Source organism: Mucor mucedo, assembly GCF_025094135.1.
Source record: "Mucor mucedo strain NRRL 3635 chromosome Unknown EV154scaffold_66, whole genome shotgun sequence".
Taxonomy (NCBI): domain Eukaryota; kingdom Fungi; phylum Mucoromycota; class Mucoromycetes; order Mucorales; family Mucoraceae; genus Mucor; species Mucor mucedo.
Window position 1 is genome coordinate 175,836 of NW_026252350.1, and position 25,187 is coordinate 201,022.

General features: G+C 35.2%; 8 protein-coding genes across 8 annotated transcripts; 4 read left to right on the forward strand and 4 right to left on the reverse strand.

Annotated features, from left to right (window-relative positions):
* On the forward strand, positions 1-1,229 carry EV154DRAFT_513855 (porphobilinogen deaminase). The gene is made up of 3 exons (XM_051602073.1): positions 1-518; positions 609-619; positions 669-1,229. The coding sequence occupies exons 1-3, from the start codon at positions 51-53 to the stop codon at positions 1,189-1,191; spliced, it is 1,002 nt and encodes a 333-aa protein (XP_051456137.1). The 5' UTR covers positions 1-50; the 3' UTR covers positions 1,192-1,229.
* A 1,378-nt stretch (positions 1,230-2,607) lies between these two features.
* EV154DRAFT_466908 (uncharacterized protein) lies at positions 2,608-4,071 on the forward strand (the record flags this gene model as incomplete). Its single annotated transcript, XM_051597748.1, has 3 exons — positions 2,608-2,876; positions 3,177-3,547; positions 3,602-4,071. The coding sequence occupies exons 1-3, from the start codon at positions 2,623-2,625 to the stop codon at positions 4,069-4,071; spliced, it is 1,095 nt and encodes a 364-aa protein (XP_051456138.1). The 5' UTR covers positions 2,608-2,622.
* Positions 4,072-4,369: 298 nt separating this feature from the next.
* Positions 4,370-5,639, reverse strand: EV154DRAFT_272569 (uncharacterized protein). Its single transcript, XM_051594708.1, has one exon. The coding sequence runs from the start codon at positions 5,586-5,588 to the stop codon at positions 4,668-4,670; it is 921 nt and encodes a 306-aa protein (XP_051456139.1). The 5' UTR covers positions 5,589-5,639; the 3' UTR covers positions 4,370-4,667.
* A 654-nt stretch (positions 5,640-6,293) lies between these two features.
* EV154DRAFT_544427 (high mobility group box domain-containing protein) lies at positions 6,294-9,841 on the forward strand (the record flags this gene model as incomplete). The annotated part of the gene is made up of 4 exons (XM_051604599.1): positions 6,294-6,366; positions 7,377-7,807; positions 7,867-8,460; positions 9,806-9,841. 4 exons carry the CDS (start codon positions 6,294-6,296, stop codon positions 9,839-9,841), a joined length of 1,134 nt encoding a protein of 377 aa, XP_051456140.1.
* Positions 9,842-13,329: 3,488 nt separating this feature from the next.
* On the reverse strand, positions 13,330-14,814 carry EV154DRAFT_513862 (kinase-like domain-containing protein). The gene is made up of 4 exons (XM_051602074.1): positions 14,650-14,814; positions 14,469-14,579; positions 14,247-14,395; positions 13,330-14,200 (listed from the first exon to the last, which is right to left on the reverse strand). Exons 1-4 carry the CDS (start codon positions 14,741-14,743, stop codon positions 13,415-13,417), a joined length of 1,140 nt encoding a protein of 379 aa, XP_051456141.1. The 5' UTR covers positions 14,744-14,814; the 3' UTR covers positions 13,330-13,414.
* Positions 14,815-14,839: 25 nt separating this feature from the next.
* On the reverse strand, positions 14,840-16,748 carry EV154DRAFT_513864 (uncharacterized protein). The gene is made up of 7 exons (XM_051602075.1): positions 16,657-16,748; positions 16,373-16,592; positions 15,959-16,318; positions 15,757-15,898; positions 15,326-15,697; positions 15,128-15,270; positions 14,840-15,039 (listed from the first exon to the last, which is right to left on the reverse strand). Exons 1-7 carry the CDS (start codon positions 16,734-16,736, stop codon positions 14,938-14,940), a joined length of 1,419 nt encoding a protein of 472 aa, XP_051456142.1. The 5' UTR covers positions 16,737-16,748; the 3' UTR covers positions 14,840-14,937.
* A 419-nt stretch (positions 16,749-17,167) lies between these two features.
* EV154DRAFT_482933 (uncharacterized protein) lies at positions 17,168-17,809 on the reverse strand (the record flags this gene model as incomplete). The annotated part of the gene is made up of 4 exons (XM_051598538.1): positions 17,168-17,209; positions 17,367-17,393; positions 17,546-17,637; positions 17,665-17,809. 4 exons carry the CDS (start codon positions 17,807-17,809, stop codon positions 17,168-17,170), a joined length of 306 nt encoding a protein of 101 aa, XP_051456143.1.
* Positions 17,810-24,056: 6,247 nt separating this feature from the next.
* EV154DRAFT_513867 (uncharacterized protein) lies at positions 24,057-24,848 on the forward strand. The gene has a single exon (XM_051602076.1). The coding sequence runs from the start codon at positions 24,317-24,319 to the stop codon at positions 24,527-24,529; it is 213 nt and encodes a 70-aa protein (XP_051456144.1). The 5' UTR covers positions 24,057-24,316; the 3' UTR covers positions 24,530-24,848.
* Positions 24,849-25,187: the final 339 nt, after the last annotated feature.

Consider the following 25,187-nt stretch of genomic DNA (forward strand, 5'->3'; position numbering starts at 1 on the left):
CTTGTACAATACTCTTACATTAAACATATTTACACGCTGAGGCAAATCTAATGGTCACTACTTCAGCAGGAAAGAAGACATACGTTATTGGGTCCCGTAAATCACAGTTAGCCCTAGTGCAAACTTACATTGTTCGTGACACTCTTCAGGCTATCTATCCTCAATTCGAGTTCAAAATTGAGACCATGTCCACAACGGGTGACATTATCTTGAATCAAGCTCTTAGTAAGATTGGTGAGAAGGCCCTATTTACAAAGGAATTAGAAACTGCTTTGGAAAATAAAACTGTTGACTTTGTCGTACATAGTCTCAAGGATTTACCCACAGTATTACCAGAGGGTATGTTATTAGGTGCGATCATGAAACGTGAAGACCCAAACGATGCCCTCGTTTTAAGCGAAAAGAATAGAGGTTTGACCCTTGCTACGTTACCCAAGGGTGCTGTTATTGGTACAAGCTCTTTACGAAGAGTCGCACAATTAAAAAGAAATTATCCTCATTTAACTTTTATTGATGTGGTAAGTCTTACCCCCCATACATTCACCTACACATACACATCATCCCCCCACCCATTATTTGTAAACTCTTACTAATAATTGTCAATTTAGAGAGGCAATTTGTGAGTACAAACAAGAGTTGACTGACAAAGTACTGACTGTTTATTTTAGAAATACACGATTAGCTAAATTGGATATTGAGGATAGCTCTTACGATGGTATTGTATTGGCTGTTGCTGGGCTTGTTCGTATCGACCAAGGCCATCGCATTTCACAAGTTTTGACTGCATCAGATTCTCTTCATGCTGTGTCTCAAGGTGCACTGGGTGTAGAATGTCGCCAAAACGATGAAGAAGTTAAAGAATTATTGGAGTCCTTAAATCATGATGATACCCGTATCACTTGTTTGAGTGAGCGTGCTCTCATGCGTAGACTTGAAGGTGGATGTAGTGTACCTATAGGTGTAAATACAAAATTAGACAAAGAAGCCAATACTCTTTGGATGCATGGTTTGGTCTCCAGTCTTGATGGTCAAAATGTTGTTGAATACAAAGATAAAATTAGTCTTAAGGACGCTGATACCAGAGAAAAGAGAGAGAAATTAGCTGAAAAATTAGGATCCGATGTTGCTAACGACCTTTGTGAAAAAGGTGCTGATAAAATTTTGGCTGAATTGTCTCACCGATCTCATTAAATAAACTACAAATAAAATAAATCGATTTTGCTTAATTTTTTTTTGGTAAGAACGTACCCATACTGCCCAATTTTTCAACATGGTAGTTTAGAGTTAGATACACCGAAAGATCACTAACAATTTGTGGATTTAGAAATTAGACGGATATTTGTTTTATGCAACTATAACGTGAATGAGCCTATGATGTACCTAGATTACCTTTATTGAATATTCAAACAGATTTCACTAAACTCTTCCCGAGAACGCTAGGACAATTAAAGAGATCTAAAATCATCAAGTTTGTGTGTAATCATGTGACATTAGTGCATCTACAGATTAAAAGTTACGCCGAATACTTTTCATTGATGTACAACTTGCCCTGAAAATAACGGAATAAATTTCAGTGACTAGAACATTTATGTCCTTCGCGTTTGAATACTTACGCCATGGTAGAGTAATTGACATCTTCTCGATTATACTAAGTGTTATGGCTTTATAGTAGGGATTGTATATAATTACATACAAATCAAATATATAGGCTCATTTGATGTTGTAGAAGGTAGATGAATGTAACAAATGTACCGTCTGAGAGCTGGGCCCATATATACGACATGGAAGTACGGATAAGATGGTATTGTAGGGGGAAAAAAGTAACAATGCTTTCAAAAAGGATAAATTTGAGCATAAATTTGAAACCTTATAATTAGAGCCCTTGCGTAAGTCTGCCATAGGGCGAACGATATATCCATGATGATGAACAGTTTAATGCGAAATAATGACTCTTAAATGTACATGTATTGTGAAATCCATCATGTCGCTGATATGTGTGTCACGAAAAGAAACAAAAGGATGATGATTATAATGAAGTGAATAGGCTAGAATGGTTTTTAGCATACAACCTCTAATTATGCTTAAGTATAAAATATTTTGAGGTAGGCTACGCTAGCTTAAAATAGTGCTTTTGCATAATTTGGAACCTGGCTGATGATGATAGAATATTTATGGACTGACAGGTGTAACTAATCCTTCTTTATTTAATTACATCGTGTAACCATGTCGGCTCAGAGTCATGGATATTCCCGTCTGACCCAAGCTTTCAGATTTCGTGACTATTCCATTGATGATACAACATTACTTTCAGATCTAAAATTCCAAGTAACTCTTTATCAGTTACGCCCCAGGATTTTATAATATTTGATAGTCTTTCATTTAATAAAGCTTAACAAAATCAGGCATTACAAAAGTCTATTTTATCGAACCCCACAAACTACTTGTTCATGTAGGTTTTTTTTCCCTTGTTACGGAAATCGAGTTGAGCTGTTATTCATAACCGCAAACGCCGTTTTAAGTGGAACTTGAAATTATTATTTGTTTACATGGAATACATCCGGCGCCTATTTAAGCCTACTACACTTTTTCTTCATTTCCCCCTTTTTTTTTTTTCAATTTATCATGATTACAATTGCAGAATTTTCCACCCTTCAAAAACCCGATACTGTTGATAATATAATTTATGAGAAGCCAAATGCATATGATGAGGATCCACCTGTTGTAATAACTGCTAGTCGCCATAACAGTCGTAGCAGTAAAATGACAGTAGATTCTTACGCAAGTCGTTACTTTCAAAGGAGAGGACCGACTGCTATCACTTGCTTTTCAACACCTCCTCCGTCTACTACTATATCACCTGTTACAACTACAAATTCGTCAGGGAACTATTACTCCCCAAATACACCTATGGAATCACCACCACCTTCACCAAAATCATGTATTAAAAGACAAGAAAGAAAATACAACACCAAAGTTGATTACCGGAACATTACATCATTTATTCTTAGTCAACCAATCCCTACAACACAAACCCATTTTAGACATCATCACGAAGACGTCCTTACAATAGATAATGAAACCCCTTCTTCTCCAAAAAATAGTGTAATAGGTGTTGAGACCATGAAGAAAAGCACGGATATTGCAGCCGCTGCCGCTGCTTTACTATCTAACGATAGCAACATTGTATCATCTTTCTTCTTACAGCAAAACAAAAGACGTGGCCCGAAAATCCGCAATATAACAACAACAGCGCCACACAAAAAATTGAGCACCAATCCAAATAGCAACGTAATTACGTACAGCTTTAGAAAATCATCCACGCTTACGCCGGATCAGCATGAGATTTTCCTTCATATTGATCATCCTGACGAAGACGATGAAGATGTCATGGTGTACAGAAAAATCCAGCCCCATTCTTATATTTGGGGCGGCCTTCAAAGTATGCTTTACAGTAACAGAAATGACGGTCAGGGAATTAAGGTAGCGGAAGCGCGCCGCAATGCATTAAAAAATGATATTGTGATTGAAGCAGCGGATTATGAAAACAGTTTGATAGAAGATATCACTCAACCTTATATAGACAATATCAGAAATATACCAGCCACCAATAACATCCACTGCCATAAACTGATTAAGAAGTCGCAATCTAATATTCTATTCGAATATGAAATCTGGTTTCACGGCTCGTTAATGCGGTGGAGGAGACCAAGTTTGCTATCGCATGATTTTACATGTGAAATTAAATTGACTCGACAAGAGACAAAACTATTTCATCAAAAAAATAGAGGAAGATTTCATGCCGCAAAAGATGATGGATTTATTGATAGTGACAGTGATGACGATGATGACGATCATGATAGCCACACACATAAAACCTGCAGAAGATGGAAACTGGTAGCAGAGTTTGATAGCCATACGATGAGTTTTGTAAATAAGGAACTTGGGATGTTATCTATTGATCTCGATATGCTAAATCAAGTAGAAAAAGAAAACTGTAATCTACTGGAGGCTAACATAGTAATGACTTGTTGTACCTTGATTGATCTAATAAGAAGTATAATGGGAAAATAACAAACAAAATAAAAATATTCTTTGGCTCAACGGCACAATATATAATAATATTTGCTTTACTCCTTTTCAATTTGAAATGGCACGGCTACAAATGCCGTGCAATACTGCGCAATAAAAAATATATTTACATTATCGCGAGGCCAGAATAGATACAGATACACTTATACATGGCACTAGAGGCTACATAAAAAAGCTGCCACAACATAAATCATCTTTATGTTCAATTGATACCTAGTCTTGCTGGACTATATCTCTGGATGTAGGGTCTCCATACAGATATTTTTATCTATCAACATTGGGTAAGCCAGCAAAGATCTATGGGTTACCATGGTTTATAAACATTCATTGTGATTAGCAATACACGAGTCCATCGACTCAGGGACACCATTCTTGTCAACAACATTCCAATGGCTATTTTCAAATAAAATGTAAAGTGTTTCAGAGAAAAATCATATAAGAAATAGTCCTCTTTTATATTATTTTTGTGGGAGAAAAAGAAGAAGAAAAAAAAAAGCAGATGGAATGCAGAAAAGGGGTGGATGGGAGATATGTATGTTGTAGGGGTTGGTGTACGAGGGGTTGAAGGGGAGTAAATTTTATAATCGTGGTATAATCCCAATATGCCACAATGTTCTTTTCTCAGTTGTATTCAAACAGGAAGAATGAACACACCAGACTCTTTTATGATTTTGTATAGTTTCTACCGATCTTTGATTTTCTATTTCTGTAAATGATCGTCTGGGATTGTCATCTTCCTCTTCCTCTTGTTCATCGTCTCCAACAATGATGGCTGCCAAAGTATGACACCACCTCAATAACATCCACAATCCCTCGGCTTTGACAGCAGGTACAACCAGATACCTTAATCTAGGACATTTAGACACAATCAATCTTGCTACAGACGCAGTTAAGACATCGTATGGATTAAGTGTAAGTGCGATTAAGTCGGAGCCAAAAGTTGGAAGAATCGCGTTACTTAATGCACCGGGATGATGGAAATAATGTGATATCTGAGTTAATGGCGAATTCTTTTCTGGTACAAGCTCGCTTGGAAATATAAAGAACGAGGCACAACACGGAAAATAAGTGGTAGTTTGCACATTCGAATGAAATATATCTAGATCGTCATGCGAAATTAAATGAATGGGTATTTCGGTCGCCATGAAACAGGTAGAAGGTCGCATGAAGCTGTTTAACTTTCTCAATTGGTTTGGGTATATACTTGACTGTAAAAAATTGAGTCGGGGGCAGCGAGTGAGAATGTGCTGATACAGCATGTCAGAAAAGTGATGAGCTTGAGGTAGTTTAATGGTTTCTATTGAATTTCCATACAATGTTATGAATGAGATGACTTGGTGTTCAGAGATATCGTGGCTGTCTGGAAAAATCACCTTCCTATATACTCGTTGTCGAACTAGTTGAAACGTGTATTTACATACAAACAAATATTCTGATAAATTCTGGTCGTCTGTTGACTGGATAATTTGCATCAATAATTCATTCGGTAGAGATATCATTTTCGTAAGAGATAATAATAAAAAAGGGGGCGGCAAAAGGGGCTGTTTATTGCTCACATGCTCGTTTGCTCAAATAAGTCTTTGATTGCATTCTAATAAAAAAAAACTTCGATTTGATTGGGTATCTTGCTGTCTGTCTCTTGTTGTGTTACCAAGTTTTGAAAGTTAAATTCAGTCTGCATAAATCCTTGTCACTACACTGACTGGTCTTTTCAATGAATAATACCATTTTAAAAAAAAATTGTTACATACACAGAATATACCATTAAAACAGAACAGGTAACAGGGATAGAACATTATTTAAGTATTGGACGGCTATTTTGTTGTTGGTTTTGTTGTATAAATTATCAGGTCCTATTTTCCAAATGGGCCGACTACTGATATGAATTTTAGTACATCAAATCGAAACGGTTTTTTTTTTTTTTTTTTGTATATTCTCTCTATATTTGCAGATTTATAGATTATTCCATGCATTATTGCCATTGACACTGAAGATTATCGGTTTTTTCATTAAGTTGATCGGCTCAAATGGGCCGCTCATGTAAATTTCGTTTTAAAGACTTTGGTCAATGAATTATTGATGTAAGCATACATTTACATGACACCATAAAACAATATTCAGATACGAATTCTTTTTTGAAGTTCTCCTAATGGTATCTATTCCACGTGGCTTTTGTGCGACACCAGTTACATAGACCATCTTAAATGACATTGGCACTTAAAATGGAAGAGCTATTGAAAGTTGAAGTGCTGTTCTTTTTATTAAATTTCGTAAACTGTATGTAGTGTGATTACAATAGTACTTCTTGATAAACGAAAAGTGTACCTGAATTGATGTCGCGTTAAGCGAACTCAGTCAATAAACTCAATTTATTCTCAGCCTTGTTGCAGAAAACGGCTTCAAACCAAATATGACATGGTGTATGCAGTTTCATGTACTAAGCAATTTTCTGTTATGTAGTATAACAAACGATTGGGACCACATTTTATCTTAGATATGTCTGTTTAAATGTGTTTGTATACCTTAAATAAGGAAAGGTAAGTCTCTAAATAAGTATGTCGTCTCCAAAGACAAGTAATCTGAATAATTGATTACGTCATATAAAGACAATTTGGTTCCCTACTCAAGAATTATTTGCAAAGTGTCAGTGATTACAGAAGCATATTGCTTTAAGTGACAGGTTTACAAGTTTTTTTCTTTATTTAAAGGCGAAATCAACATTTAAATCTTATAACTATGCTGTGTTAAGCTTACTTACTTTATAGGATACACCATACAAACTAAGAGGATTCTTCCAGTATGTAATCCTCAGATAATGGTTCTCCTATTCGCAAGTGTGTGAATATAGGTCATTGCAGGGAAGATGTGTAAGTATTATTTTTATCCGTCTCATCTCAAATCGAATTCTCATCTCCTTGAAACAAATTGGATTTGTCTTACTCTGGAGTTGATACAAGCCCAAGTGCTTATTGCAGAATCAGTTCTATATCTACTCTTCGCTGGTTTCAAATAGAAAAAGATATAACAATCATACTTCATCTTTTTTATTCACAAGTCCAGATATCAAAATTACGGAACCGTGATCACCATAGTTTTACAATGGGGTTTTAAAAAAGATTGTTCACAAGTCACAATACAGAAAAAAAAAATATTGTGTACATGATTTGAGCACCCAGTGTATGATTATCGCCCCCTCCTCCTTCTTATGCTAAATTAATGAGTTAGTGTAATATTCATATAAGGAAATAAACTAACTCACACAGTAAAAAAAAAAAAAAAATACATAGACAATTTAACAGATAACATACAGTATAATCTACAACAATATGCGGCAATGACCCAAGCCCAGTTATTGAACAGTAACGAACAACAGCACCAGCAACAACAGCACCAACTGGCTGAGCATTTACAAGATCCTAATTCAGCGTTCAATTTGGCTTATACGCCTTTTCCATTAATTAGAATGGCACCTCCTCAATTACATCAGCCCACGTTAGCAAAAGAATTACCTACTTCCCCTACAGCTGTATCTACACCTCTAGAACAAGTAACTACTAGTGATAGAATAGGAGCAACACCGATCCGAGTAACCCGACCTCCCAATGCATACCTCTTATTTAACAAGGAAATGAGAAAGATTTTAAAGGATCAAGATCCTACCATGAAAGTAGCTGAGATCAGCAAAGAAGTAGGGAGCCGCTGGAAGAAGATGGCCAAGGTACAGCTGAAAAAAAAAATTATTATTTACTGCTATCTTTAACATGCAAAATATAATAGGAACAAAAGGAACATTATATAGCACAAGCAAACAAATTAAAGGAAGAACAACGAGCACTTCATCCAAATTCAATGTATATTCGTCGGTCTAGAGCCGAACTGGTAAAGGCTGGACACTTTACCAAACGCAATTTAGAAAAAGAGAGTAGCGAACTACCCAATAAACGTAAAAAGGTCAAACGAGATAAGAATTCGGCAATACCAAAACATCCACTTTCCGCCTACATGTGGTATCTAACAGAAGTACGACCTGAAACTATGAGAAGCTTTCCTGGATCCAACGTAGGTCAAATTAGTAAATTATGTGCAGACAGATGGAATAGTATGTCAGATGAAGCTCGTTTACCATGGAAATCAAAAGCTCAAATCGACAAAGAAAGATATGCAAGAGAAATGCAGATTTATGCCCTTCAAAATGACCATCATTTAGGCCGTGGCACAAGACAAAAGTATCGAACTGCAGCAGCAGCTTTGAATGGGGATTCGTCTTTTGTAGACTCAAATGTTGTACCATTATTTTATACAGATGATAAGCAGTTATATCACCATCATTTATCTGTACCTTCAACCCCAAGTTCCATTTTACATAACCCCGTAATGACTTTAAATCCAAATGCCTTACTTCAAAACCACAATACAAACGACACCACTTCAAATAACCAATATTGATTCTGCCATTTAATAGGGATATTATACCTCCTCTCTTTTTAATAATAACAATAAAAACCACATTATTGCTAAAGTAATAGAATACAAATGATATACGTAGGTAGACATACAACTACTATGTCCTTGACTAAATTGAAGAACGAGGTTCTTGTAGATGTAACCATTGTTGTTAACCCCATTTCCTCCTTGGACAAATAAAAATGCTTTTTCTTTCTCCATTGCAAAGAATGATGGAGTAATAATATAACTATGGTGAACGCTAATAGGTAACCATAACCCAGGAACATGAACACCTGGTCGGGTAACCAACATAATTCAGATGACAAAGTATCTCTACTTGATAAATCCAGGAGGACCACACCAGGACGCTTCACACCTTGTGCCATACTGAATGTTGGTATAGTAATTTCAGTGATATTAGGTGGATGAGTCACTTTGCAATAGTCATGATCATCGCCTGAGAAAATTGCTACGGGTTTCACTTTTTCCAATATGTAATTTGATAGTTCCCAACTCACTAAATTTTGGTATTGGTATCCATATTCGTTTTTGATTATCGTGTTTTTCTTTTGTCGATTGGGGCCGCAAGAAACTGTGCTGTCTCTGTAGAGTGGTACATGTGTCATCAAGATTCTCTTCGTACCGGGTAAGTCGCTTTCTAAAATGGCGATTGCAGAATCCCGGATATCTGGGTCTTCAGAACTAAGTGACACAGTATCGATCATGATAAAGGAATAACCCAAGTCGGTTTCCATTACGTACGATGTATTTCCAAAATAGGACTCGAATCTTTGACGTACATTTAAATTTACTCCATTGCCAAATCCAATATCATGATTACCGGCCATATAATATTTCGTATGTTCCGTATTAAATATTCGATGGAACCTGTTGACCTCTTGTTTATAACTTTAAATATATGTTAGAATAACGAATTATTCTCTCGGAAACTTTTTTTTTTCGCTTACAATTCATCATCTTTCCACTCTCTACCATTATCCATCAAATCTCCAGTAATAATAACATTACTAGGGGAAATAAACCTTGTCAAATATTTGTAATTCCGTTTCATATAAAGGTCGCTGTAAAATTTAGATGCCATCATAAAAAGTGCATTTATCTTGTAAGATTTGTTGTCGGTCATTTGAGGATCTCCAACCAGCATAATGTGCCCTTTTTTCTGATAAATTAGATGAATCGGTTAGTCTACAAACTATACACTGTAATATATTCATTTATATTACAAAACCCGACGCGCACAACTTGGCAGAGGTCCAATACACATAAAATTCACAGTTTAGTATAAACAAGATCCATATAAACCTTAGACTGTTTACAACCCATTTTGATCGTATCATTCTAATAGAAAAATAGAGTGAAAAGAAAGGCTAAAAAAAGGAAGGAAGGGGAGAAACATTTATATATGTAAAATGAAACAGGAAAATTTCATGTTGCCTCAATAAAAATAAACGCTTGGCGCAATTTTCTGACAGGTAACGTGATACGACATCAGTTTTAATTGTAACTTTTAATCTATCATTTGTGTCCTTTAGTTCCTGAAGCAAGATACACCAAAACGTTTAAAATCAAATATTACAAATGCTCCATATATCTGCTAGACTGCATATATTTTTGCTAGAACCTTACAATGAGCCGACATCATTCTTATTGTACCACATTATTTATTACTTCAATGCACGGATTCATTCTAAACAAAAATATATCAGATTATAATGAGCTAAAATTATTTTCGTAATGTTATCACTCATGTAAAATAGTGCATTATCTATCAAAACAAAGTAAGTACCAAATCCTGAGAGCCTGCGCACAAGATGTAGACATTTTTAGATGATTAAGCCTTGTAGTCGTAGTATGGGAACCACCCTCCCGCGGATCTATCGCTCTCACCTTCTTTTGATTCTACGTGCTTCCAAGACGTAACCTCATTTGATCAATAATATAGTATGTGATGGGCTGAAACAATTACGTTTTTTTTTTTACGGGATTCTGGCATATCTACAGAAAACTGGGATAATGTCAATGATAGAAAAGTATAGAAAAGCAAATTTTGAAATACACTAATTGATGAGCAGTGATAAAGCAATGTCGCCGCTTAATACGAGTGCGTAAATAAAATGGTTTATATTTAACATGTCTATAAAATATTTGGGTATCTGAAACAGTATAAAAAGCAAAAAGTTTTTACTTTGAGCCACAAAAAATAATATCACACAATACGCAAATTATGAAATTACCTCACCTTTAAAATTCTAAATCTCTAAAAGAGAAACCATGTTTGATATGGCGATATAAAAAGACAGTGGCATGTATAGATTGAAATCCGTTTAAATACAGCTGGTAGTTTATTTCCATGGAGTTTATCTTTCGAATTTTGATAATAATGTTTCTGGAAACATTGGTGTCTCTCTGCCATAATATTCCACAACGTTGGCAAGTGAGGGTAAAACTCAGGTCAACAAGCTCTAGTGGAGTGCATTTATTTACACGAATTATGGACCTATATTAAATCAATGTTAGTTAATCAGTATGTGTTAATGTTTCTGTAAATGACCTTTAAAGTGCGGAATTCATCGATCCAGACAAGTAATAAATCTCCGTTCTTTGTCTTCTTTTGAGATGGCAGTAGAACACATCAGTCACACCAGCTCGAAGTGGATTTATTTTTATATGGTCTTTACCAAACATCCCGCTGCCAAACGAGATAAGGGCTAACTTTTTTTCTTTATCGTAAGAAAAGGCTTCTTTTTTTCTCAATAATCTCCAGTCTTATTAGATACCATTTCTCCACTATCTCTTTTTGCTCCCTTTTATAAATGGGAACGTCTAACAGCAGTAGATGGGTTGTTAAAATTTGAAATCGCATAGATATTTAATAATCTATATACTGCGAATTGCAGATACCGTGAGATAAAAGCAATCTTTGCTTTAGGTATGTCAAGCAAAGTGTTGTTCATTCCACTGTCTTCCATCCTTTGTTGTTCTTTTCTTTGGTACCTAATCAACCCAATATACGTGCAATATTCTCACGTCCAACAGCTTCTTACTTGATGGGATTCTTCACCATAACCATAAGATGCAGCATAAGGTCATTTGGTCTACTTCTTTAGTAGTGGCTTCACCCAGCAGGGTGATATTGTAGTCTTGTTCATAGTAGTCAAAGTTTACAACATCGTTAATCTTATTGCCGCAACTTTTAATAAGCACCAAGTCTGCAGTAAAGACATCTGCTTGAAAAACCACAACTGTTAGTATATCATTATATTGAGAACATGCTCAGACACTTTTTGAACTTTATCCATAAATACAGTCCTGTATTCCGGTCTTACGATTGTTTCAAGTGTTATCTTTCTTATAACAGAGATACCATTATTTCCTAACAAGGCTTGGATATCCTCGGCCTTTGTTGGCCTATAATTAGTGCACTGTCTTAATATTGTGTTATTATGTCCCCCTTGGTGACAGCTAGAACAGGCTGGAACTCTTACCATTAGCACGACTTTGTCTTGCGTTTTTCTTCAGAAATTAAAGTTCGTTCATATCCTTTTCCGTGGTCTTTTGCTTCATTTGTGCCAACCAGACAATAGTTTTGGGTGAATTATCAAAAGGTACATATTAGATGTACAACTTCTATATAAATTACGCTGAGTTGCGGTTGGCTGATAATACTCGCATTGTCTACTTCATTTCGTACTATGACCAACTTTGTCGCAATCTTTGAACTTGGTTGAAGCTAATATGCCAGTTATTATTATCGTTAAGGTATGTTTGTTACGCTAAGTATTACGGTGTTATTATTCTTGTTTTTGAATTTCTCATCCTAAGCCCTTTTTAAAATTTCTTTTATTTTTGACTTGAACATACAAATTACAATTTTGCTGAGGATGTCATAGATTATAATAAAGGGATCATCACATTACATAGTAATGGATGGCCATGCATAAATATTCGTGGCTCACGCATCACCCCATTTGTTACCCTAATTTACATTTCATCTCCGTTCCAAACAAATTTTGATAAAAAAAAAAGAGGTACGGATTTAAGGTAGCTTATCGGTTCTTACATTTATCAAGCAAATTTAACAACAATATTTTTATTCATATGTGTACTATAAAGATTAGCCAAACTTAAGCTCATTGTGAAATAAAGTTTGAGTTATCTACAGTGTATGTACCATAGATATAACCGATGACGTTGGCGGACGATCGAAAGTGTTAAATTCACTTGCTTTTCGTAAGTAAAGTTTTCAATATTCTATTTGCTTCTAAGACTGTGGCTATAAAGATCATACATGAAGTAATAAGAGCCAATAAACAGTTCAGGACATGTAATAAAGAATACACAGATAATAAAACAATAACAGCTGTCTGCTGCTCTAATTATTTGGGGAATTCCTTCTCCCATGTTTGTTATGTCGTTTGTGTTTCTATTTATACTCTCCGACTGATGACAGTACTGGTCAACTATAAAACACTGCATTGAAACAAATACGTATGCTTCTTCAATATTCAAATCAATTATGCAAGTATTCTTACAACGACCACCTTGGCCAGAATAAACAATCCGAAAATTGTTGGAATTGATGTCTAAAATATTTTGTCTGAAAGCTATTTGTATTCCGTCTGAATTTTTCTTACTGCTATCTGAAAACTATTGTAACTTGTTTGAAAACATGGTTAAGTCTGACCGAAAATAATCTTTCGTTGTCTAAATTTAAGCGAGAATAGTGTAATCTGTCCCTCGCATCTTTAAAAAATGGGACCAATAAGCGTGATATTAAAAGTTATAGCAAATGAAAAATGTTTATAAAATAGATAAAACAGAAAATATAATAATTTCTGACAGGTAAGGTCACACGAGATTAAAAACATGATAGTAAACCACATGTAACAAAAGAAATAAACTGATTCCAGAACCCCTTTTTCCGTGAAGAATCGTCATAATCGGCCGCGATAGGAGTTGGATTTAAATTCATGAGAGGAGGCTGTGTACGGGAGTAATTCTGCTGCGTGTAAGGTTCAGTTGTAATAGCGCGGGTACCAAGAGCAGTGTTATTATTTGTACGCGTTGCCACTTTTGTCAGCCCTTTTCCGTTGTTCAACAATGACCAATCATATAAACTATCATCACTGTCACCATGATTGATGAGCACTTTTGTAAACAAATCTCTTAAAAAATCATAATCTGGAGTTTCTTCGAATCCTAATTTTCGAACATACTGAAGGTAGATACCGAATTCGTCTGGAAATCCCATACATAAATCCTTAATTGTGGTTGTCTGTTTTTTCTCTCCAATTTTTTCGTACTTCTGTTTATTGGTTGCTGCTTTTAATCCTTGCCAAGGTAATGATCCTCTCAAAAAATACATGAATACATGACCCAATGATTCTAAGTCATCTCTTCTAGATTGTTCTCTTCCTAAATGTGTATTGATACTCATATATCTCGCTGTACCTGAAAGGCTCTTTTTTTCACGGTATGGGATATGTTGTTTACTTTTTGGATCTCGATACTGTTTAGCCATACCAAAATCAATCAAATACACTGTGTTGGCGTCGGCTGTACCTTGTCTACCAATCAAGAAATTGTCGGGTTTAATATCACGGTAAATCAAATTATTTTCGTGTACGTTTTGAATTCTAGTGATCTAATAATATGTAAGTAAAACCTAATAACAAAGATAATACACTCACCATATTACGTGCAAGTGTGGCTACTGTTTTGACACTAAACTTTCTAGAACAGCTGTCAAATAGATCCTCTAAACTGGGTCCTAAAAGATCAATCACAAGAATATTGTGAAGCCCTTCTTGACCAAAATAATAAGCAGAGGGTATTCCAGCTAAAGAAAAATGAAATTAAAGGAGTTGAAGGGGTGCTGGGGGATTCAAAGGGGAAAGGGGTAAATAACTTACCAGTTCCAGATAAGATTTTATATGTTCTGTATTCGTCTCTTAATTGCGGTGCATCTGATTTTCTAGGTTCAAATTTGATGGCTACCTGGAGATTATTTAATAGATTGGTCCCTGTAGAAGAAAAAAATAAAAGAGTTGGTTAACAATGTTTATAATTTGAAATTTCATCTCTGCAAATAACCTTCATAAATGATGCCAAAGCTTCCTTCTCCCAACTTTCGACCAACTTTGTAGTGAACTCCTACAACGTTGGTACTACTACTACTGCTAGACATGTTTTTTCTATGTGTTTTTTTAAAAAGAAAATAAAAACAAGAGAAACAAAGGGAAAAAAGAGTAAATAAAATAAATAGAAAAAATTCACACACACACACACACATAAAACATTATTTTATGCAAAAATCGACCTTTTGCATAGAATCTTTTTTTATTATTTTGTTACTAATATTTAACTGTTCGCGTTCACAGCTTATAAAGTGATTTGAGAAACTTCATATAAGTAAGCACCTAATAATTGAGTACCGTTGATATAGTTAGAGCGATCCAATTTCTCATTGATAGAATGAGCACCCTATTGTAAAAAATAAATAAAAAATTAATGGGTTTTAAAAAAATTACGTGATTTTTTTTTTTTTTTTTTTTTTTTTTCAAAAACTTACATCATCACCACGACCCATTGGTAATAATAAGACATTCTTCTTTAAGGCATCTTGGAAAGACAAGGTTACAGGAATAGAACCACCTTCACGAGTCAAGTCAGGCTTAATCTTGTATACAGTCTCGACTGCCTTTGCGGCGGCAACTAAATTAATAGATTGTTAAGAATTTTTCGTATTCCCTTTTAAAGAAATACTTACCATAGTTGGGATGATCAGGACTAGACAACCAGTAGTTACCATCGTGAGTACAGTGAACATCCAACTTGTTTTTGGAACCAAGCTTGGCGAATTCTTCCTCACAAAACTTTACAACCAAAGCAGAAACCTCCTTGGGGTCCATATCAGGAACAGTACGGATGGAGAACTTACCGGTCACACAAGAAGGAATGACGGTTTTATCACCAGGACTGTAGAATCCACCTTCAACACCATGGATAGATAAAGAAGGGTTTCTCCAACGACATTGAAGAGTTTTACGGATGCTATCATGGATATTGATTTTGTTGCCAACAGCAGAGTGAAGTTCCTCCATGTTAAAAGCCAAGTTATCATAAGTCTTTTCTTCCTCATCTAATAGTTACGCGTTAAAATATATAGATAGCGTGTGAGAAATAATAAGATAGAATTACCAGAAATAGCACGAACTCTTTCGTAGATACCAGGAACAAGGATTTGGCCATTGACATCAACGAGCTTGCTCATGACACTGAAAAGATCAGTCATAGGCTCATGGATAGTACCACCAAAGACACCAGAGTGGAGATCAGCAGCCTATAGAATTTGTTTGTTCAATAGATACATACGTGTGTAGGTGAAAATGACTATACTTACGGGACCCTTAACCTTCATATGGAAATAAGAGACACCACGAAGACCGTAGGTCAAACAAGGCTTAGAGGTACCGAGCCAGTAGTTATCAGAGATACAGACAGCATCAACATCCTTAAAGTATTTGTCGGCTTCAGCAAAGATAAGGTCATCCAAACCTTCGGAACCGGATTCTTCCATACCTTCGAGGCAGAATTTGAGATTAACAGGCAATTCAAGGCCAAGGGCCTTGTGAGCTTCAACAACATTGATCCAACCAAGAACAGGTCCCTTATCATCGGTAGAACCACGGCCAATTAAACGGTTATTTTCATCCTCAACCAAAGTGAAAGGATCAGTGTTCCAACCATCTTCGAGGAGAGCCTACGTAATTTGTTAGATACCTTCAATTAATTGATAAATATATTAACTATTTACAGGTTGAACATCATAATGACCATAGACAAGAATGGTCTTCTTCTTGGGGTCAGTACCAATAGTAGCAAGAACAATAGGAGGCAAATCTAACTCAGTTCCGTGCCAGTTTTGCTTACCAAGATCACGAGTTTCGACAGAAGCATCAAGAGACTTGAGCTCAGCAATCAACCAATCAGCCATTTTAAAGACATCAGGACGATGAGCAGGGTCACCACTGACACTAAAAGAGACGCGTTATTTCAGTATATGAATATCAATGCTTGTTTAACTTTATTTATATTTACCTGGGAATAGCAACTGCCTTGCGAAGTCTTTCGACAAAGTCGTTTTGATGCTTTTCAACGTATTCTAAAAATTGGTCCATTTTATTTAATTTAAGAAGAAAAAAGAAATTATAACAAAAAAAAAACCTAAAAAAAAATTATTTATATGGATTCGGGAAAAAACAATGCCGAACAAGAGGTGTTCTAAATCAGTTTAAGCGTGCGAAAACTGAGCAGGAAATGTCACACGCTCAATTCATTTCCAGCTGATCAAATCTCCAGATCCTCGGTCCAAGAAACAGAGTTTTACACCTTAAGCGCAACCAATTTCTCGTAAATAAGCGCGGCGTTACTCGTTGAACAGATCTTTCGAGATTGTTATCAATTTATACCCCCACCCTTTTTTTTTATATATGTGTATACAAACGTGTTATTAGTATATATCGTTTACTATTAGATCCCCAATAGCTCGTTTGGCATATATATTCTTTCAATGATTAGCTGTATGAAATTAAAGAGTTCACTTCTTCCTTTAAATAAATTCATCATTTATATCAAAATGTCTATCAAAGACCTGAAATACTAAAAAAAAAAAAAAAATAGACGCAGCTACAGCCACTTTTAAGTTTCTGGTTATAGAACAGTAATAAAAAGTCTGAACAGTCAAAAAGAAAAAATCGGATTTCTGAGGGACAGTCAAAGTGCACGTAGTCATAGTCTAGGATACGTACCTTTTCGGCTGTCCCTAAGAGTTGGATCTTTTGTACGCAGTCAGAAAAGAGCATTTTTTTCTTCTTCCATTACTGCGCAAAAGAATATTTTCTGTATTGAGTTGGTGGTTATGAAGACACGTTCATTCTCGATGGGTTGAGTTTAGGAAAAGAATCACCTCATTTTTGATGGTTCTTACTTTAATATAATATGGGTAATTACATCTGTAGCTGTCCTTTTGACGTTGACGATTAGCATCGGCTAACTCACGTGTATTGCGGTAAACACCGCCTCTTTAACATTGAAAACGAAATTTACTTTCTAGAAAGCGAACTCTAATCAAATCAAAGTTGTTTCCGAGGGCATAGTTTTTAAACAGATCGGTAGTGGTTTTTTTTGTGACATTTGGTGGTAATGCTGGCAAAGGAGCAGACACTTCAAAAAGTTTGAAGTCAATATTCATTTTAATTTCTAGATAAAAGAAGTCTTTTTATTTTTACAGAGTTTAAGGTGGCTAAGGAACAACCACTACAGCATGTGATCTCTTGGGAAAAGCCAAAAGGTATCCTAAAATAGACTAGAACTATGTACACTTTGACTGTTACTAAGGTGTAATCTCGAGGGTGTAATGTCGGTACATCATCTCCCCGGAGGGATGGCGTAAAATAAGACCACTATACACCACGGAAAAAATAAGTGATGAAATTAATAAATAAGTGACTTTGAGTGACTTTGAGTGTTTATTCGGGTGTTTTTCGCCACCACTTTAAATAAAGGTGACAAATAAGTGTTAAAATAAGTGTTAATTTCTACCACTTATATTGAAGGTGTTAAAAGGTGTTAAAATAAGTGTTAAATTTTGTCACTTTTGGTTAAGGTGACTAATAAGTGTTAAAATAAGTGTTAATTGTTATCACTTGAGATAAAGATGTTAAAAGGTATTTAAATAGGTGGTAAATTTGGTCACTTTTGTAAAAGGTGACAGATGAGTGTTAAAATAAGAGCTTGTTTTCATCACTTGCGTTTGAGGTGTTCAAGGGTGTTCCAAAAAGTAGTAATATTTGCAATATTTTTTTATTATCATTTAGTAAGTCTGATATTTGAGTTTTAAGTTTTATTTTTAAATCAAAAACGGCGTATTGCTTATACATACATAGATGGCCAAACAAGGTAGTGCTTATTTCCTCTATTAGTGAAGGTATTGTTGTTAAGGGACTGATGATATTATTGGTGTTGATCAGAACTCTCATATGGTCCCTTTCTGCCGCAAGTGGCATGCTGTTGGAACTAGTAGTATAAAATAAAACAGTATTCCCGTCAACAGATGACTCAATATTCGAACATATTCTAGCCCAAGCAAAAACATTATTGTTCAACACGTCCGCAGCTGGTAACGGCTTTGCTACAAACATGAACTCCAGCTGAGCGACATAGTACTTCTTACCAGTTCCACCAAAATTACTAACGGGTAAGCGTGCGAGGAACATGCTGGAATTTGTTTTTACCGTGGATGCACAAAACTGCTTGCAACCTCTTCCCGTCATTGTGATAATTTAAACAACTCGGATTTCCTCGCATTGAACTTGTAGTAAAACTTGTTCAAGGAAGTTGGCACAAAGGTGCCTGAATTCAGTGATACGCCGATACTCGGAGTTAGCTTTGCCTATAATGATTCCAGAAAGCGATGTTTTCGAGCAAGCTGGTGTTTTTCTGGACAAAAAAGATTGCTCTGACAAAGTACGAATGATATGGTATGCATTCTCCGTTGGTTTTGAGAATGACCCTATCTTCTGCTTGACTATACCAATCATGCGCTCCAGATGTCGACAACTGAACGAGCGCATAGGATCAAGCTCTTCAATCACATATGGTATATGTGATAAATAATGTTGGCTAATTGTTACTGCATTTGGTGATATATTGTCTGTGTTTCCAACAAAATTCATCCATATCTGCAGCTTACTGAATACTGTCAAATATTAAAAAAATTGGGTTTTAGTATTTTTAAACCTTTATCTAATTGTAACTAACCTTTTGAGTTCGCTGATATCTGATTGACTGATTTTATATTGCAAAGCAATTGCGCAAGCCTACCAAGATTACAATGATTTAATTCAATCAACGTTTTAAAATATTGCTGTCACTTCAATAACAAATTGAAGAGGATTATGACTAAGCCATACTAATTTCAATCTTACTATATAACATGAAGCATAACGATATCTGTAATATGGGAGTACCACTAGCATGTTGTTTTTTCATCATTTTTGATAGACATTCTTTACAAGGAAAACCCCTACCTTCTCCCTATTTACAAAATATAATTTCTCGTTTTTATTGCTCTTATACTACGAAAGATAAATACGGACTTGATCGGTGAGCCTAGTACGGACCCTTTGGAGATCTTGTAGAAAACATCATAACATCTAGATTACACTTTAAGAACAGACAATTTTGAATTGCCTAAAGTTCGCTTTTCAGATACTGAAATGATTTTCTAAATGTTATAGAGGCGATGTTTACAGTAATACTAGTATATTAACCACAGCTAAACGACAACGTCAAAAGAACATTTGGAATTGTAATAGCTCTAATTGTAAGAAGCAAAACCGTCAAAAATGAGGTCTTTTTTTTCTACTTAAACCAAACCTATCGAGATTGCACGTTCACCACCGCTGTCGTATTTGGGTATGATTTATTTGAGAATAAACAAATAAATCGAACAAATAATAAAAACATGGAATAAAAACATCCTTTAATATTGAGTAACAGCATACACCTGTATACTGCTACCCAACGACTCCTACTATGAGTACATATTTCTATATAAAAAGATTGCATGATTAGCTCAAAATCGATATACGAATGACAGTTGGATATAGAATTCTATACCACTGAGTTACGATATCACCGATCGGGAAGAGAAGCTTCTCCGATCAAATCAAGAAATATAAGAAAGAGAAACTTTATATTAATAGTTCTCTCAATGGATTAGCTACCCATAGAGTGAATAGAACAGCTATTTCTATAAATGGTTCATTTACTTATATATTGATAAACACAACTTATACGACTGTAAGTGTATAAGAGAAGTAGTGCATGGAATATTTGGATGCCTATTTTCTACAACTAAATATACAAACATCGATAAGATGTTCTATATTTTAGGATCACATATTTACCCATGTCTTAGATAAAAATAATCAACAGAATGGATAAATGATCAGACATAACTACATGTTCTACCACAGCCAATTAAACACAAAAACCTTATGCATCTTTTAACTAGCCACCGTTACACAATATCTTACTGGAGTTCCGTATTTTAAACAGAACAATAAGAGTGTCCCAGATCGGTTGATTCAGGGCGACGTTATTTGAAATCAATTCTAACGATTAGAATTCATTTAATGTAAGGCGGTAAACTGAGTATAGATTTATTACAAGACCAGAAAGGTTGACTCAACATAACTACCAGGGGAAGTTGCTTAATATAAAAAGGATCAATTATTTCATCGCAGCAGAGTTCTTTTAGTCTATTTTTACCTCTAATAAAAATATACTTTTTTCTCATTACTTTTTCATTGTAATATTTTGTCAAATACCACAACCGCAGTACAGAAAATAATAATTTGTGCAGTGATGCAAACAAAAATCAGCTCGTGTCTAACTTTGTAAAAGGTTATTTATAAGGATAAATCCAAAGGATCACAAAATTAAGATTAACAAAAGCTTGGGGGACGGGTTTTATGAGCAGGAGAAAATAATTCTAAATGACGTATCTTAAATGGGAATGATTGATGCAATTCAACAAGTAGTATATAATAGAAAGTACTGTATATGTCATACTTCGAATGGAGTAGCAGGACCCCTTAAAAAACCAACTCTTTGTTACCACCAAAAATGCACCCGATCCTAAGTGACCCAATTTTTGATATTTCATAAGCACTGTGGCACTTACGTTTTAAAATGCCAAAAAAACGCGCCGGTAGATACTTTCTCTTGCTTTTATATGTACAGAAACGTAGAAGTGGCTGTACCTGCGTCTATAATCGACTCTTTCCTCCTTTCTTTTTGAGTGGTGTGTGATTGAAGGTCAAATATAAATTATCAATTTCATTTAGATGGGGAAACAGGCTCTTTTCCTCCGTATAGCTATTCATGAAAAGGGGTTATATGCTAAAAACCACTATTGGTGCGGATCTAATAGTAAAAATAGTTTACTAAATACGCATTTTTACACTCAAAAAAAAAATTGAGGGGGTGGTGGTGGTGGTATAATAATAGACACAAGCTCATAAGATTTGTTCAACTCGTACCGCTCATTTACGAGAATCTGGTTTCGCTTAACAACTTTTAATGTCTTTCTGTGATAAAAACCCATTTGTGTGTTCAAAGGGTACACTGCAAAAATTTAAATCCATTTCCTGTTTTTTAAGGGAACATGACCAGCTTACTATGTTTCCACCAGCTTTTTTGAAGTTAGATTGCCCAGAAAAAAAAAACTTGATTCGACCTACTTTTTATAAATTGAATGGCCAAACGAATGGTAGAACCAAGGTTTTTAAAATCATTTATTAATGACGTTTGCAGCTTTGGTCGTTTCAAAAGGTCCCACGAGCTTTTCTTGAGAAAAAGGAAATAGCAAAATTGCTCTTGGTCCGTGTAGCAGTTGTTAACCGTTGGGTGTTTTTTTTTAGAGTCTGTCTGTCAAATGCCTTGGGTTCATCTTTTAGAGATTACGTTTTTATTTTCTATCTAATTCTACGTTGTCATACGAAATGAAGGTTCTACCATAACAGTAGATGTTTTTTTTCTAGATAAATCTACGCTCTACCTCTACCACCTTCTTAAAACTATCCTCGTCAAATAGATAGATTTTACAAAAAAATTGGAAAAGCCGGTTGTACTATTTGTAGAGAGCAGGTGACGTTTTTCAAAAATTGGGGAAAAATATTTTTTAAGGCAATCTAACTTCCAATAACAACGTAATTTTCTTCATGTAGTGTGCGAAGGTGTTCCCTTGGAATCCAAAAGCCAACGTGGGTTTTGATGATGTCAAAACCCTTGGAGAATTGAGTTTTAATTTAAAGAAGGTAACAAAAGATTGTACGCCCAACCAGTTTCACGTAAATTAGAAGGGGCGTTACCTGAGCTTGTTGACAATTTTATACCCCTCCACTTTTTTTATGTGTGTACGCAAAAGCGTTATGGGTATATGATGTTTACAATTAGGATCCACTAATTGCGTTTTTAGCACACGCATCTTTTTTATGACTATCTGTATGAAGTTAAAGTCCTCATTTCTTTCTTTAAAACGAACTCATTATTGATGTGGAACCGTACATCGCACACCTGAAACACAAAATATAACAAAACATAAAAGACACAAAAAAAGACGCAGGAACAGCCATTTTAAATTTCTGAGAATACAACTGCGATAGAACTTTGAACAGAAAATCCACCAAGACTTTTGTTCAGGAACAGCCAAAGTACGCTTAATCATAGCCTAAGACGTATTTTCGTGGCTGTGTCTAAAAGCTGCATAATAATCAAACATTTTTGAGTGGCTCAGTATACACCGTTTGAGATATACCATATACAACACTTTCTCTTATATACTACCTGCCGGATCGTGTAGGATATTCACTGTTGAGTTGAGTCATTTAAAAGTAATTTTTATCCCATAAATCTCGTCGCCAAACTTTGACCTTTGAGTTTGTGATCCTTTTTATATTCTGCTCAATACGCTATTAACAAGTCAGACGCAAGTTTTTTTTGTTGCCATTACTACCCAAAAGATTATTTTTCTCAAAGCCTTTTCAAACGTTCATTCTCGATAGGTTGAGTTTAGGAAGAGAAAATCCCTATTTTCGGCGGTTTTTATTTGTTGTAATAGGTGCAATTACATTTGAAAATGTTCGTTTGACCTTGATGATTACTGTGTCAATGTCGGTTTGGGGATAAAGCTTTAAAGAGATTGGTAATAAACTCTTTGGTAGCATTTGTTTGTAATGATAGCTAAGGAGCGGACATTTTCAAAAGTTTTAGGTCAATATTTATTTGTTTATTTTTACATGGCTTAAGGCGCATAAGGGACAATCACTACAGCATGTGATCTCCTAGGCACAGCCAAAAAAGTATCGAATATTAAGCTGTGACTATGGAACAACATCTAACTGGAGGTAGACTGTAAAATAAGCCCGGTGTTTACTTTGGGAAAGATTTTTTTTCTTAGTAAAATAAGGATAAGAACATCAATCAAAATGGCCTTAAAGGCTATTTTCGTTGGCTGGAGTTTTTAAAAGAGACTTGGTGTGGTCATTATAGAACGTGTATGGAAAGCTTCAAAACGTTGACATTTTCATTATTTGGTTATTGATAAAAGAGAATTGTGTAAAAGGAAATAAATCTACAAAACACGAAGATAATTACCGTATCGCAAATCCTTATGAATGTGATTTCAAATACCCTGTCCTTTTCACCGAAGGGCTAGCTGACCTCCTGTCACAATAACTTGTATATATAACAGCAACTGCTATTACCCGGATTCAATTATTAAATCTTTTAAAGTTACATTTGAAAGTTCCTCTCGTGTCCAACTCAGATTCAGTTAATCAAACAAATAAGAGAAAACAAAACAAACACATTCTTTGTTTTTTATATACTAATTTATTGCTGTTGTCATTTTTCTACGTTACACCCTCAACAAAATTACACGCTTTTATCCAACACTCCTTTTGCATTTTCTCCTGTCATTACGAAGTACATTTACCGTAGACGTACATCTTTTTTTTTCCTTCGTACCGCCATTACTTTTATAACACGTGATTTTCCTATTTCTTATCATCCTCGTATCATCAAGTCAAAATATACCTCTATTTGTTTCGATATCACACTCATATCCACTAAATATTATTCTGTATGCATTGTAATCTTTTGTCCTCTCGTGTTCTACATCCCCTCTCGTATGAACCCGCTACTTTTTGTTGCATTTGCTGTATGTTTGATCTCACCAATATGTTTTGACGGTGAATTCGCCTGGTCTCCTTTGGCGGTTAGACCTATTGTACTGCTTGTTGTGAATAAATACGTTGTAAAAGAGATATCGACATTGAATTCTTTCATGATCCTCAATAATTATTCATCTTCTTCTTCTGCATCGTCTAGGGACATCCTATAACAATGGCTTATAATTCCAAATTGTCCTTTAGGATTCTTTACCAAAAGGTGATGGTATCTATCATGATAATGTGTTGTCGATATGTTGCAGTTCCAACTTTTCTGATCTCAAGGTCAAGTATTCAATCGTAAATCCAAGTAAAGGACAAATACCTTATAAACGGTGGAAAATGTTTTAGCTTTGAGAACCTAAAACCGAAATTAGAACAGAAAGGATTGTGAACCCCCCATGCAAGCATGTTTACCTGTTAAACCTGGCTTCAAAGAGGTCATGACAGTGGAGTTCTTCCTACAATGTTTCTTCTGAGAATGTGGGAAAATGAAAGACATTCGTTTTTTTTTTTGCTGGCAGTTAAATAGACAAGTCACAAAAGGATATCAGGCAGTCTTCAAATAATATTTTCCGCTTTTGCAAAACCATTGTTATACGCAGAAATGGCGAACATAGAAGGACTTGGTGTCGTTAAGACAATTGACTGTCTACCATAAAGGCGAAAACTGTTAACTTACGCCAACGTTGTTCTGAACAAGATCTGGCATACTCTCTTGCGATGATGGTCATTCCTTAGCTGTTTTTTTTGTCGGTGTACAAAAATAGAAAGAAACGCAGCGTTTAAATTTCAACCCCTGGCAATCCTTATGCTGCGTCCGATAAAAGC